The sequence below is a fragment of the Podarcis bocagei genome, assembly GCF_964188305.1.
Source record: "Podarcis bocagei genome assembly, chromosome: Z".
Classification (NCBI taxonomy): domain Eukaryota; kingdom Metazoa; phylum Chordata; class Lepidosauria; order Squamata; family Lacertidae; genus Podarcis; species Podarcis bocagei.
The window spans coordinates 28,054,881-28,070,038 of record NC_138140.1 but is presented as its reverse complement, the minus strand read 5'-3'; the positions used below and the strand labels follow the sequence as shown (position 1 = coordinate 28,070,038).

The 15,158-nt window shown below is 43.7% G+C and overlaps 1 protein-coding gene across 2 annotated transcripts; it reads right to left on the bottom strand.

Annotated features, from left to right (window-relative positions):
* Positions 1-317: 317 nt before the first annotated feature.
* Positions 318-13,634, bottom strand: VBP1 (VHL binding protein 1). 2 transcript variants are annotated; one of them, XM_081180223.1, is made up of 6 exons: positions 13,485-13,634; positions 11,538-11,662; positions 5,216-5,282; positions 4,955-5,053; positions 3,302-3,440; positions 318-1,236 (listed from the first exon to the last, which is right to left on the bottom strand). In XM_081180223.1, exons 1-6 carry the CDS (start codon positions 13,581-13,583, stop codon positions 1,166-1,168), a joined length of 600 nt encoding a protein of 199 aa, XP_081036349.1. In that variant the 5' UTR covers positions 13,584-13,634; the 3' UTR covers positions 318-1,165. The 2 variants fall into 2 exon arrangements, with proteins under 2 accessions (XP_081036349.1, XP_081036348.1); XM_081180222.1 differs by lacking the exon at positions 13,485-13,634 and adding an exon at positions 13,124-13,332.
* Between the last annotated feature and the right edge of the window lie 1,524 nt (positions 13,635-15,158).

Genomic DNA, 15,158 nt, shown 5'->3' with positions numbered 1-15,158 from the left:
GGTAAACTTGAAAGCTCTCCATCATTTTAAGAACTAAAGCAATCTCGATTTACCATTCCACCATCATCGTCAACATTTACATTAATAATTATTTCAAAAGTTTTGATGCCCATCTGCTGAAAGGAACAGGCGCTAGAGGTTTCTGCTATAAGTCTTTCAAGTTTCAGTGAAGAAGAAGAAGAAGAAGAAGAAGAAGAAGAAGAAGAAGAAGAAGAAGAAGAAGTAGTAGTAGTAGTAGTAGTAGTAGTAGTAGTAGTGGTGTTGGGTGGCTTCCCAAAAATATAATAATACATATAATGAAATAAAAGTACAAAAACTTTAGAAGTGTTGTTTATTAGAAGAAATTAAAACACAGTTAACATTTGCTTTTCATTTTAAAATAAAACCTGCACTGCCACCTATTCGGCAGTGTAAGTACAGCACTTTTTTGACCTTAAAATGTGCATCATGGTTTCAAATAAAAAGGAAGATGCCAAGACAAGACTTTAGCAAAGCTTCATATGAAGTAAAAAGGGAATACCACTAAGCCTGTTAACCAACTGAAGCTGGGCTCAAATACACCACCCATGTTTAAATGCAGGTTCCACCAAGTATCTTTGCAATCATCTGAATTAGAACAGATGACAAATGCACTGATTGTGTATAGTAGGCCATTTGCTCCTGGATCCCTCCAGTTTTACAGACTTGGGATGAGATATTTATGTGAATACAGTACTGGGTAAGATCACATACAGATTGCATTGTGCATTAAATTATTTGTTTCCTCAAGAGCTAAACATGAGCTCGTGTGTGTAAAGTGTTTAGAGGATAGTTAAGCAGCTAGAGGCAGGATTACAATGGACTGTTCCCCATATTGCTGCCATACCTTCCCCACATCAAATTTTGATATACCTCAATACTCATATATACAAACAACCCTTTGCAAAAGACAATTCCTATAATGCACTTCAGATTTTCAGTCAAGTCTTGTAGCCAGCATTTTCCTATGACAGATTATGTTGGAAGAACCAAAATCCTTTATGGGTCATGTTCCAAAGCAGCAATAATAGAACATGCACAGAACCAAACTGCGCTTGCAAACCAATTTTTAAAAAGATGTCTGCTAACTAAGATTAAATTTGAGAACACATTTAATATAAACAGAACTAATGAATCCTATTAATAACTATGCTTTGCTTTTGGAAGGGTCATCCTTGTTTCTTCGCTTTACGTCCCAATTATAAACTCTAGCCATATCTGAAAACACAGTTAAGGAAATTATTGTGCTGTAAGGTGAAAGCAGATGCTCCTCTCCCTGGATTTTATCTGCTTCCCATAATTAGCACAAGCAGTTTGATTCCTGAATACTAGACAGTGCTGTTCTCATAACCAATTTCTAATCTGTTCATCTGAAATATGTAAGTCTGTGCTCTGAAAACAGATCACAAATAACACTGTGTAGGGCCAGCAGGAAAAAGCCCTACAGTTTCCTTAGCATGAGCTTGATCATAAAGGTTTTTATTCCCGAATACCTGCAACAATACTAGCTTTGCCAATAACTTGCCCTGCACACACTCTTGTGACACCTGGCTGGACAACAGGCAGCATTTTCCATGATCACAACTCCATTTTCAAACCATGGGAAATGACTGCAGCCAGCTCATTAACAGCACATCTTCACTTGGTTAAGCACCTGAGCACATGCTTGTGGAAAGAATAAGATGGCTCTCAATGACTAGACTGTTTTTACCTGCAGATAACCAGAACACTTATCAACTTGTAATTTTGGAAAGGCTGGCAAATAACCACTTGCCTATGTTTTTGGAAGTGGTTAAAAAAAATTCTTACTCTCTGCTTCTCTGGTTTTTCTGACTGGATGCAGATGTGCGGTTAAAACTCTCTCTGCTGCATGGTAGACAACCAGCTTATCACAATTTGAATGAGAACTATCCTGTCCTCAGTTCGAAGCTAGATAAACCTTTGGTTTTAACAACTGTGCGACAAGATTAAGGGAGAACAAAGGCAGGAAAAGGTGCTAACAAATGTACTGAATAGTCCAGTGCATTTTAGACTTCCAGAAATCATCTATGAAAACCTTTGAATAAAAATCGTAAGAAAGTTTGTTCTTTTTTGAGGTTTTCTTTTCCAAAGAAGAGCCTAAATGAACTTGATTACTCAGGAGTATTGCTCACCTCTAGCTCCTTCTTTGCTCTTCCTCTGGAGAAGGAGCCTTGAGTCAAAATTCAGCCCCCAAAGCCACACCCCAAAATTTGATTTATTTTCCCTCCAAAACATTTTTTAGACGGTGCAAATCTTTTTTCTACTACTCTATATTGTCTCCCACTGTGATGTTTTTGAGCCCTCCAAAGTCTCCTCACAAATGTTTACTGTATTTTTCGCTCTATAAGACGCACTTTCCCCCTCCTAAAAAGTAAGGGGAAATGTGTGTGCGTCTTATGGAACGAATGCAGGCTGCGCAGCTTTCGCTGAAGCCAGGAGAGCAAGAGGGATCGGTGCGCACCAATCCCTCTTGCTCTCCTGGCTTCGCTTCGCTGGATAGGCACTGCGCAGCTTTCCCTCTCTGCGCAGCGCCCCTTCAGCGAAGCGGGAGGAGAAATGGAGCCCCTTCCATTTCTCCTCCCACTTTGCTAGAGAGGCGCTGAGCAGAGAGGGAAAGAATTATTTTTTTTTCTTGTTCTCCTCCTCTAAAACTAGGTGTGTCTTATGGTCGGGTGCGTCTTATAGAAAGAAAAATACGGTATATTTTGCTCTAACCGGTTCCTCACTGTGATGCTAAATGACTTTCTTTTGTGACCCTCCAAGATCACCTTCTTTTGAAGAAAGTGATGATTTTTTTTTAAAAAAAAGTATTTTCTTATTTATTGACCACTGCCATGGGTGGTTCCTGTGATCCTAAAAGTCTTTTATGACCCTAACTGCCCCACTTTGTCCTTTAAAAAAGTCCACTTTTACACTTTGGACACCGAGGGGTCAATGTGGCCCTCAGCATGAAAAAAGTTTTGTACTGGAGGGAAGAACCTTGAACCTCATCAACTGTCCTGGAGTCACTGCTCACAGCAACTGTTGTATATCAGTGATAACTGAGGATATTGTATATTTTCACAGCAAGTGGTATCTAGACTGAACAAACTGGGGCAATGCAATAAACACCTGCATCCGCTACTGGATTCACTATTCCTTGACCTGAATTGTTTCCACAAGCAGATTCGTTCAAAGAAAGTGGATGAATACTAAGAAATAGAGGACATAACATTGTGAAACATTGTGAAACAGGAATTCAATTCTCTTTTTAAAAGGATACTGACTTCTGTAGTAGTGAACTGATCCCTAAGAAAATCCAGATCTTCCTCGAGAGACTCAAGGTTTCTTGTGGCTGTGAAGAGATTCTTTTCTAGCAATGCCTGGGCTTCATCAATGTCATATTCCAGCATTACGTTGGCCTAAGAACAACATTTATGTTGAGGAACCTTCAATGGCTTTTGAAATTAAGTAGTGTTAAAATGAATGAATGACTGACTACAAATTCACCTTCAAGAGCCTAAGTTGGTTTTACCCTTTCTGATAGAGACCATTATCTTAAAACACATTTAAAACAGCAAATTAAGCAGAACCCTTGACACATTATAGTTAAAAGACTGATCTTGGACATTGAATATGGAAGTTGAATACAGAAGCAATAGCATAAGCATAGCATAGCTAGATGATAGATAGATAGATAGATAGATAGATAGATAGATAGATAGATAGGCAGGCAGGTAGGCAGACATATGTAGCTATAAATACTGCAGGTGGTACTCTTTGCAACCAGTTCAAAAACAGTATGTGAAGCTCATGTGCCATTTTTTACACTTATTTACACTGTAGCTATCTGCTGCATTTGTTGCCCATTTAAGATGTTTGGAGACACACTTTTGGATCTCCTGAAAAGCCTGGTGTCATTCAAAAATTTTGCTCACTGGCTGCTCACCTCCAACTGCAGATAATTTAAAACAACTTAAATAGTACTGGTCTGGGAAAAGATCATTGTGGGAACTCAATTTTACAAAAAGCAGATAAAATTAACCAATCCGAAACTGTTGCGATTTAAACATATTTTGTAAATATTCTGCTGCAGGAGTGCCAGACATTCCCTGCCAGTTTCATCTGGGATTATGTGCTCCTTTGTTGGATGTTTCAGATTTGGGGTAAAGCAAGGTGTTTAGCAGACTCCATGTTTCTTATTTAATCCAGGCAAGCAATTTATCACTTGTTATTTTACTGTTAAGTACAGTTCAGAAAACCATTTAAATGATTGGTTAGGTCAGAAATGAGGAGCCTCTGGCTCTGCAGATGTTGTTGGGACTCCCATCAGACCCAACCAACATGGTCAGTGGTTAGAGATACTGGGAACACTGTAGTCCAATAACCGTTTTTCCAGACCCAGTTTGGGTTATTGAGAATAACTCATGTGGAGCCTTAGGCTCACATGCTAACTTTAAGCACATGCAACTTAAAGCACCACCTGAAACAATGCACAATGACTGAATTCAGAGGAGCCTCCAATTCATGCAAGTATAAGCCAACGCCTATATTTGGACAGCACAGCAAACAATGGCTAATGCTGAACAGAAAAGATGAAATGGATCATTAGGGCAAAGGAAGAGGAGAACCCAGTTCATTTCCATAGTCTGAAGGATCAGCTGAACTGTGCCCATTGTTGCACCTTTCAAGATCTGGGCTGAAATGTATTCTTTTGCAATGTTGCTATGAGGCTTTTGTCCCTGCTGTTCCAAAAAATTCCAGAGATTGGAAATGGGTAATGATTTCCATGGGGGGGGGGGGGAGGTTCATACCAAGCTGCGTGGCCAAATAACATCATGAAATGTTAACGTAATATTCAGAACTCATGTTGCCTTTCAGCCATGTTTGTGGCTGAAAATAGATGCTTAGTAAGTGTGAATATGTTTTTACTTACCCCCAACCAAAGACAAACTTTATCTGTAGGAGGAACAGAAGCTTTACAGTAGAGGTTATCTGCCAATAAAAATCTGGTTTCCATCAGTTTTGTGGATTCCTACCGAAAGGAGAGATGACAAATGAACATGGCTAGAGCACTTGTGTTAAAATTAGTCATTATCAATAATTTTCTACAGCCAAATAAAGATTGATTTGTGATAACTATTGATGTAGCATTGTAGATAAGAAAAATACCCACCACATTGTAAAAGGTATTTACCTTTTTCTTCTGCATGTGTTTTAAGATTTCTAATGTCTGCTTAATTTCAGGAATTTGATTTTTTAACCTGTGAATAAAACAGATATAAAATATTATTTCTGCTACACTTACTAACCAATCTAATCTGCTTTATATATAATTGGGGTTTTGAGGTAGGGCAGAAACACTCAGTTCAGCATGTGAGGTTGTTCTACAGATATTTCCATATAAGGGACCCTTGCCTTATTGGGAGTCAGCCTACATTTGAACTTATGCCTCAGTTGTGATGCTGGAAATATTGAATTAAAATCAACCAAGGGGTTCTTTAACGATGGATGTTGCAAGATAACTCTTCTAACTTTCAGCACCCGTAGAATTCCAGCTATAATCATGTAAAAGAAGGCTCATTTAGCCAGGAAAGGAGTCTTCCCTTATCAGCATTTTGAAGACACATCACTTAAGCTACTGTTTGTACCTAAAAGGGCAATCAGGAGGAACAAAGTCACTTCAACTAAAGCTGACATTGACATTTGTCCTATTGCTGAAGAAGATCACAGTCAATGTGAAGAATTATTATCAAAAACTCCAGAGATTATACAAGGAAAATTCAAGAAGTCTAATCAATCTACCTGTGTATCTGAAGAAGTGTGCATGCACACAAAAGCTCATACCAAGAACTAACTTAGTTGGTCTTTAAGGTGCTACTGGAAGGAATTTTTTTATTTTGACTATGGCAGACCAACACGGCTACCTATCTGCAATCTACAGCAGTTCTGAATAAAAATTACCCTCCAGATTTAGCAGACTGGATAGTCCCAGAAAAAGAGGATTTGCTAAGTAATTTTATTAAGCTACCAGATAATGAGCAAAGTGGCATTCTCATCAAACTAGCTAAGTTTCAGTCCAGATTGACCCAAATACAACAGCATGGACAACAAAACGTTGGTGAAACAACTGACAATCAAACCTTTTGCCCACAGACTGTTTCTCCAAAATGTATAGTTAAAAAGAGGACTACCAGAGAAACTTTTAAATGTATAGATGCAAACTGCAAACTCAACCCCCCCTTGGAATATGATATGGTTAGGGACAATCCTGATGGTGTGACTACAAATTCCTGGCTGAGCTACTGGAAATTAGTTCCAAATGAAAAAAGGTAGTCCTCTCCCGAGAATCAAAAAGTATACCAACACCACTGAATGGGTTCCCACTGATAAGAGGAATGAATAATAATAATAATAATAATAATAATAATAATAATAATAATAATAATTTATTTATACCCCGCCCATCTGGCTGAGTTTCCCCAGCCACTCTGGGCGGCTCCCAATCAGTGTTAAAAACAGTATAGCGTTACATATTAAAAACTTCCCTGAACAGGGCTGCCTTAAGATGTCTTCTGAATGTCAGGTAATTATTTATCTCTTTGACATCTGATAGGAGGGCGTTCCACAGGGCGGGCACCACTACCAAGAAGGCCCTCTGCCTGGTTCCCTGTAGCCTCACTTCTCGCAATGAGGGAACCGCCAGAAGGCCCTCGGCGCTGGATCTCAGTGTCCGGGCTGAACGATGGGGGTGGAGACGCTCCTTCAGGTATATAGGACCGAGGCCATTTAGGGCTTTAAAGGTCAGCACCAACACTTTGAATCGTGCTCGGAAACGTGCTGGGAGCCAATGCAGATCTCTCAGAACCGGTGTTATGTGGTCCCGGCGGCCACTCCCAGTCACCAGTCTAGCTGCCGCATTCTGGATTAATTGCAGTTTCCGGGTCACCTTCAAAGGTAGCCCCACGTAGAGCGCGTTGCAGTAGTCCAAGCGTGAGATAACTAGAGCATGCACCACTCTGGCGAGACAGTTTGTGGGCAGGTAGGGTCTTAGCCTGCGTACCAGGTGGAGCTGGTAGACAGCTGCCCTGGACACAGAGTTAACCTGCGCCTCCGTGGACAGCTGTGAGTCCAAAATGACTCCCAAACTGCGCACCTGGTCCTTCAGGAGCACAGTTACCCCATTCAAGACCAGGGAATCCCCCACACCAACCCGCTCCCTGTCCCCCAAAAACAGTACTTCTGTCTTGTCAGGATTCAACCTCAATCTGTTAGCCGCCATCCATCCTCCAACCGCCTCCAGGCACTCACACAGGACCTTCACCGCCTTCACTGGTTCTGATTTAAAGGAGAGGTAGAGCTGGGTGTCATCTGCATGCTGATGAACACCCAGTCCAAACCCCCTGATGATCTCTCCCAGCGGCTTCATATAGATATTAAAAAGCATGGGGGAGAGGACAGAACCCTGAGGCACCCCACAAGTGAGAGCCCAGGGGTCTGAACACTCATCCCCCACCACCACTTTCTGGACACGGCCCAGGAGGAAGGAGCGAAACCACTGTATGACAGTGCCCCCAGCTCCCAGCCCCTCTAGACGGTCCAGAAGGATGTTATGGTCGATGGTGTCAAAGGCCGCTGAGAGATCCAGCAGAACTAGGAAACAGCTCTCACCTTTGTCCCTAGCCCGCCGGAGATCATCAACCAGCGCGACCAAGGCAGTTTCAGTCCCATGGTGAGGCCTGAATCCCGATTGGAAGGGATCCAAATGGTCCGTTTCCTCCAGGCGTGCTTGGAGTTGTTCAGCAACCACCCGCTCAATCACCTTGCCCAAGAATGGCAGATTTGAGACTGGGCGATAGTTGGCCAAATTGGCCGGGTCTAAAGATGTTTTTTTAAGAAGCGGTTTAATGACCGCCTCTTTCAGCGGGTCTGGGAAGGCTCCCTCACAGAGGGAAGCATTCACCACCCCGCAGAGCCCATCACCCAGCCCTTCCCAGCTCGCTTTTATCAGCCAGGATGGGCAAGGATCAAGGAGACAGGTGGTCGGTTTCACTCGTCCAAGCAGCCTGTCCACATCCTCGGAGGTAACAGATTGGAATTGATCCCCTGTAACAGGACCAGACAGAACTCTAGCACTCTCCCGCCCTGGTCCTGCTCCCACGGTGGAGTCTACCTCCTTCTGAATCTGAGCGATTTTATCTGCAAAAAACTTTGCAAAAGCATTGCAGGAGATCTTGGGGTCCCTACCAGGCTCCGGTGGTACAGGTAGTTCCGATAGATTGCGAACCACCTGAAAAAGTCTCCTGCTGCTGTTTTCTGCAGATGCAATGGAAGCGGCAAAGAAAGCCCTCTTCGCCGTCGCCATTGCCACTTGGTAGGCTCGACGTTGAGCTCTAACCCGTGTCCGGTCTGATTCAGAATGAGTTTTCCTCCACCGGCGCTCTAGCTGTCTCAACGATTGTTTCATCACCCTCAGCTCCGGGGAAAACCATGGGGCTGTCCGGGCTCCATGCAATCGGAGAGGGCGCTTCGGAGCCAGACAGTCAATAGCCCTGGTTAACTCCGCATTCCAGCATGCCACCAGGGAATCAGCTGAAAGGCCATCAACTTGGGATAAAGCATCCCCTACCACTCTCTGGAAGCCAATTAAGTGGCGGGGGCGGACTATCCGAATCGGTCCCACCTCCCTGCAGAGGGGAAGGGTTGCGGAGAAGTCCAGTTGCACCAGGAAGTGATCTGACCATGGCACTTCTTTTGTTTCGCTTTTAGTTAGTGTCAGATCACCAACATCCATAGAGGTGAACACCAAGTCCACGGCTATGAGTTGGGCCAAACTTATTCAGGGACAGCCCCATGGAGGCCATGCTTTCCACGAAGTCCCGAGCGGCCCCTTGTAAGGTCGTGTCAGCATGGATATTAAAATCCCCCAGGACAACCAAGCTAGGTGTCTCCAGGAGGACATCCGACACGACCTGAAGCAGCTCGGGCAGGGAATCCTTGGTGCAGCGGGGAGGTCGGTACACCAGTAGGAATCCTGTACTGCCCCTATTGCCCAACTTCCAGAACATGCACTCAGAAAACTGGGTCTTCCCAATAGGACGCCTGGTGCAGACTAATGACTTCCTAAAAATCACTGCAACCCCCCCTCCCCGCCCACATGACCTGGGTTACTGTACGTAAGAGAAATCTGGTGGGCAAGCAGCGGCAAGCACAGGCCCATCTGCTTCATCCAACCAGGTCTCTGTCACACATGCCAGGTCAAATCCTCCATCCACAATCAGGTCGTGGATGGCAGTGGTTTTATTCATCATTGACCTGGCATTGCACAGCAACACTTTCATGTGGGTTTCCCTTGCTGATTACTGTATCCTTCCGGTCAGGACCAGACCTGGAGGCAGGGATAGTCCTCAAACAACGACTAAACCTGCCTCCTCGGTAATGACATGGTCTGGTCTTAGCATAACTCCTCCTCCTGCCCGTGATCACTGAGATCGGGTGTCCCAATACATCCCCCCCTGTGGAACCTGCCCCACCCAATCTATTGGCTGAGGCCCACTCCCAGGCAGCCATGACCCTTCCCCTTAAAAAGCAAAATACAAACTATATAATAATTTAACAGAATAATAATAATAATAATAAAACAGAACAGAACAAAACAGAACAAAACAAAACAAAACAAAAGCAAGAAACAATAGCGCTGACTAAATGCTTATCCCACCCCAAGCAAAAATAAAATAATGAAATAATATAATATTATAAAAAACAACCACCACCATTTAAGGTGCTGCAAATTAAAAGCAATTAAAACATGGAAACATGGAAGCATTAAAACAATTGTGCTGCAAATTAAAAGCAATTAAAACATGGAAACATGGAAGCAATTAAAACAATTAAAACATGGAAGCATTTTTAAAGATGAAATTGGGTACTTGGACAAAGTTGAACCAAAAGGCCAGAGCCTTAAAGGAGTTGGGGCTAAAACTGATGTCATGGAACATAGCAGGCTGTCATTCAAGGCAGATTAATAGACAGCTGATGAACTATTTTGTGCAATTTGATATTATTCTGCTTCAAGAAACATGGCACAATGACTCTATAATGATTAACGGGAAAAAATGTCACTCATTGACAACCACTCCCTCAATGAAAGGTGGTAGGGTCAGTGGGTGTCTAGCATGTTTCATCTCCACAAAGTTGAATGCAACTACAACAGCCATGATTCCATGTAACCCATTTGCAACTTCTGTCTTGGTTGTAGTTTTGAAAGTATGTTTAATGCTGATTAATGTCTACATACCACCTTGTCAAAAAGTAAAACAAACAAAAAAACTACTGTAAATACTATCTGGACAGACGTAGAGAATTATATAGAATCCATGGAATCCCTATATCCTACCGCAGTGTTTATCATTGCAGGGGATTTTAATGTACATATGGGAGTTAACGATGTAAATTTGTATACGATCAGATTCTGAAACCAGATATTTACTTAGCCAGAGATACCTCCCGCCTGTCTAATTACATCATAGATGTAATTATTCAGAGCTTTGTTTAGCCCAAGTTGTAAGGTGGAGGGACTTGCTAATATTGAACAGAATGAGAGAGGGAGATCAATCCGGAGAATATACCCACTTTACAAAGCATGGAGGCAGTGTGACAGATTATATTGGTGATCTCATGATTTGCATATAAGTTTGTCATGGAGTTAAAGCTGGGCAATAATATTGAAAGCAATCATTTACCTCTAACAATGGTACTAGTAGCCCCAGTATTTAACAATTTTCCCCCCAAAACTCAATTTATCTCTAATGCAAACTTAGGTGTGACTGCAGGCAATGGAATTAGGTGGACACCAGTACACTTAATACTTAACTCGTTCCGAGGGTCCTTACGTATCCCAAAAAGTCCACAACTTGAGACACCGTTTCCGCGCATGTGCGGTGAAACCCGGAATTATACAATGTGATTGTACATGCAATAGCATATGGAAACTTGACCCTGTTCTTTTGAATGAACACTTCTGTTGATTAATGCAAACCTATGATTGCTTTTTTTCTATTCCAGTAATAATTATTGCCATCAAAATTTGTTCGATGGAATGGCCAGGCTCATTGTCTAATTTTTCACCTGGATTTACTTTAACTCCTAGTCAAGCAAAATAATGCATGACAAAAAGCAACAGTGGGTGCAGATACCTATTATTTAATACTGTGGCCCCATCACTACTGTAAAAACCAGCTCATTTACGTCATGATATAAAGCAGAAAAATATTAACTGCAAACATGTCAAATACTCTTATGTGCCTTTCAGACATTCCTCACAAGTTGGACCACAGTCCTAGCATTGCAAGTTGTTTTAGTATCCTACCAGTGCATCAGCTTGTAGCAACAACTGTCTAGCTTCTTAAAGGGTAGTAGCTTATTAAATTTTAGCCAAAGAACAGTCTGCATGATGACATGGGGAGTAGCATTATAACTTTAGAATATGCCTTATAAAGGAGACCACAGAAAATACCTACCTTCTTTTCTTCTGGGCAAGGTTAAGCTCCATAAATTTATATTTCTGATACTGTTCATCCAATTTCTTGAGTACGGTGTCTGCCGTCTCATTTCCTGGCTGTTTCATAAAGGAATCTACATCTTCCTTCGAGTAGAAACACATTATACATAAGTAACTCCCAAAGCTTCAATTCATACAACCATGTGAAGAGTTGGTCAAAGCCTGGCCTGTTCTGACTTCTTCCAGGGCTGGCATTGGGGACAGGAATGGCCAAGCACCAGCCAAAGACCCTGCTCCAGTATGAGACCCACTACTGAGAGTACCCTGGCCCTCCTCACAATTTCTAACCACTTGCTTGCCTACCCCTTTTTGCTTTTTAATTTCCTAAGTCACTTAGAGACTTATTATATGTCAGCTGGCTACTAAAATTGAACAAATAACAATAATTCTGCTTTCTCTTCTACATTCAAAAGCATAAACAGCATAGTCAAGCAGTAAAATATTTGGGAAGCAAGTCCAAGGTTAGTTTCTCCTTTTAGTATCAATCCCACATAAACAGGTTGCCTGAAAGGAATGGCAGCTATGCAGCCAGCCCCCTCCCCCCTGGGAATATGCAGACGTATCTAGCTGGCCACTCAAAGCAAACAAATGCCTGTCTAGAGAGATGTTCAATATGATCCAGGAGGACTCTTATTCTTCATAATGAATTAGATTCATAAGATAGGAAGACTACAAGGGTTTGGGGGGGGCAGCCAATAGCAACGAAATATTACTGCTTTCCATGTATAATTGGCTACTCAACTACTGGTAGCAAAATGTTAGCATATGGCCTAATAAACCATAGCAAAATGGTAGCAAAATGTTAGCATATGGCCTAATAAACCAGTCTCTGTTGCATCACACTGGCGCTCATAGAAGCATAAGGAACTGCCTTACACTGAGCCAGACCATTAGTCCATGGAGCTCAGAACTGACTACACTATTTTATTCCCTCTCCTAGTTTACAGTACAAAAGCCCCCCTTCCTGGTCACTTGGAAGCAATTCTTACTTGATCTGAGCCAGCTCGGCTCTTCTTACAGAAGACAAATCCATGGTACACAGACCTATTAAACCATGACATTATAGCAGTTATAGTTCGCAAGACTAGCACAACCGTGAAGCTTGTTGGGACCTGACAGTATCTCTTCAGCTAGCTTCCCTTGCAGTGTTGCTTATAAGAATAGGGATGAGGGGGGAAGAGCAACGGGCAGTGTCTTAGGCTCTCTGGGAGGAAAGGCCGGATGCAGTAGGTACCGGTAAATTACAGACCACGGAACCTTCGCATTAAAAGGCAATCACTCTTGAAATCCGAAGTGGGTGGGGCGCAAAAAGCAGAAGAGGCTCCCCCCCCCCATTCTTGCTCCCATCTTCCCTGCTGGATTTATTTCCCCAGAGGCGTGACACCCAACCTGCCTCTGAATACCAGCGGAGCCCTCGCATTCCTGCCTCGCCTGCTGGCAGTCTTTTCCCAAACAAAAAACAGGCTGCTTGTCTTCGGCTGACCTGGCAGGGCTTCCTGCCCGTTCCTTATAATAATAATAAAAATAACAATAACAGTAGGCTACCTTAAAACGCCAGTTACTGCAGGGAAGGCCGCCGCCGCCGCCACGTGAAGGGATCAGGGCCTCCTTACTAACAGGCAGTCTACCCCTAAATGCCAGGTGCCGCAGAGCCTCTGCGCTCCTGCCCCGCGGCGAGGGCGCCGGTCGGAAAAGAGGGTCTTTGGGGCTGACAGCCTCCCGGACATCATTATTGAGGAGACCCCCCACTCCCCGCTCCCTGTCAAAAGTGAAGCGCATGCGCAACAAGCACACCACGCAGAACACCCCCCCACACCCCACGTTCACCTCAGTACTCGAGGTCCACTCTGGCCCCTCCGCGTGGCTCCCCATTTCCCACCCACCCCGCGCCCACATTTTTGCTTACTACGAAGATGGCCTCGGGGATGCCCAGGTGCGCCCGTTTCCCGCCCGTTGGTCCGTCGCCGCAAACTGCCTCGCCGACGGTGACCGCCGCCATCTTCATGAAGGGAATAAAAGAATGGGGAGGGAGGGGGGGAATAGAGCCCGACGTGCTTTTCCTCCCTCGCGCATGCGGATTGGCATCGAAACTGAGCTAACCGTAACCCAGACGTCGCGCGCGCGGGTTCTGAGGAGGGGGAGTGGAGGGTCTCCCTGTTACCTGATAGGTCTTGATTGACTGCCCGAGGGTAAGGGAGGAGCGTGCCCTGCCATTCTCGTTTTTGGTGTGAAGGTTGTATTGTTGGTGTTAGATGGTGGTGATAATGTGCAGCTACCCCCCTAAGAAAGCGAAAGCCCCTTCGTGATTTACCATATAAATAGGATTGGATATTATTATTATTATTATTATTATTGTTGTTGTTGTTGTTGTTGTTGTTGTTGTTGTTGTTGTTGTTGTTGCATAGAAGCAAGGCTGTGTACACACTGGGTCATTAAAGCACATTGCTTCACCCCTCAAAGAATCCTGGGAACTGCAGTTACAGGATCGCCATGAAGGATGCCCGAATATTTGTTACTTTTATATCAGACGTTTCCTTCCAAGAGCTCAGTATGATGTATGTATTATTATAGAGTTCTAAGAATGGTTGGAAGGGACCACGAGGATCAAACAATCTCTTCCCCTGCGCTGCCTCTGCAGGAATCTTTCGCCCAAAGGGGGGTTTAAACCCACGGCCCCAAGACTAAGGGTCTCATGCTCTTCGGTTCTCCCACTTCCCGTTTTATCCGCGCGATAACCCTGTGTGGTAGGTTAGGTTGACTGTCAGAGGCGCAACACAGTGAGCCGGTGGGGTTTGAATCCTAGTTTCCACTACATCACATTAGCGGTGGCAAATGCCCCTTGATTATGGTAGGGAGGAAAGGGAGGCAGGGCAACAAGAGGTGGAGCCAGAGTCAAAGACAGGTAGAGCCGATTGATTCTGTTTTTGTCCCATCCACCTCCCTGCTGAATTCTACAAGGGCAGCGCTGAGACTGAAAAAGAGGAAGGTAACAACTACGTAGTTCCACTACCTCCTGGGTTGTTGTAAGAAGGAAAGGAACTGAGATTGGCGCAGCAGTGCCACCTTAGCCCTTATGAACCAACCTCTGATATATCACACTGGTGGCTTTCATAGAAAAACTTCCTTATACCAAGTCAGACCATTGGTCCGTTTACATAGCTGTCAACTTTCAGATTTGAAAATAAGGGATCAGCAGCCTCGAAAATAAGGGATCAGCAGCCTCACCTGTCCCAGGAACAGTCTACAGGATACCTAACAATCCGGGATAGCAGCGGGAAACGGTGCTGGAATAAGGGAATTTTCCACCAAAAAAGGGAAGGTTGACAGCTATGCATTTAGCTCAGTATTGTCCACACTGACTGGCAGCAGCTCTCCAAGTTTCCAGCTGGTGATATTGCTAGCCCTGCCTGGAGATGCCATGATTTGAACCTGAGAACCTGGTGCTCTACCACTGAGCCATGGCCCTTTCCCTTTACACATAGATGTAGAAGATCTTTTTAAACGGCTTTTCTGGTGACTCTCACATAGTAATATTAAACTATAAATGTAAAAATAGCAAATACAAGCTACAAGAGGGGGA

Coding starts and splice junctions, on each gene's coding strand:
- VBP1 (XM_081180223.1), bottom strand. CDS start 13,583: ATGAAGATGGCGGCGGTCACCGTCGGCGAGGCAGTTTGCGGCGACGGA. Junction 5,283..11,537: donor CTTGCCCAGAAGAAAAGAAG/GTAGGTATTTTC, acceptor TTTTATTCACAG/GTTAAAAAATCAAATTCCTG. Junction 5,054..5,215: donor AACACATGCAGAAGAAAAAG/GTAAATACCTTT, acceptor TCCTTTCGGTAG/GAATCCACAAAACTGATGGA.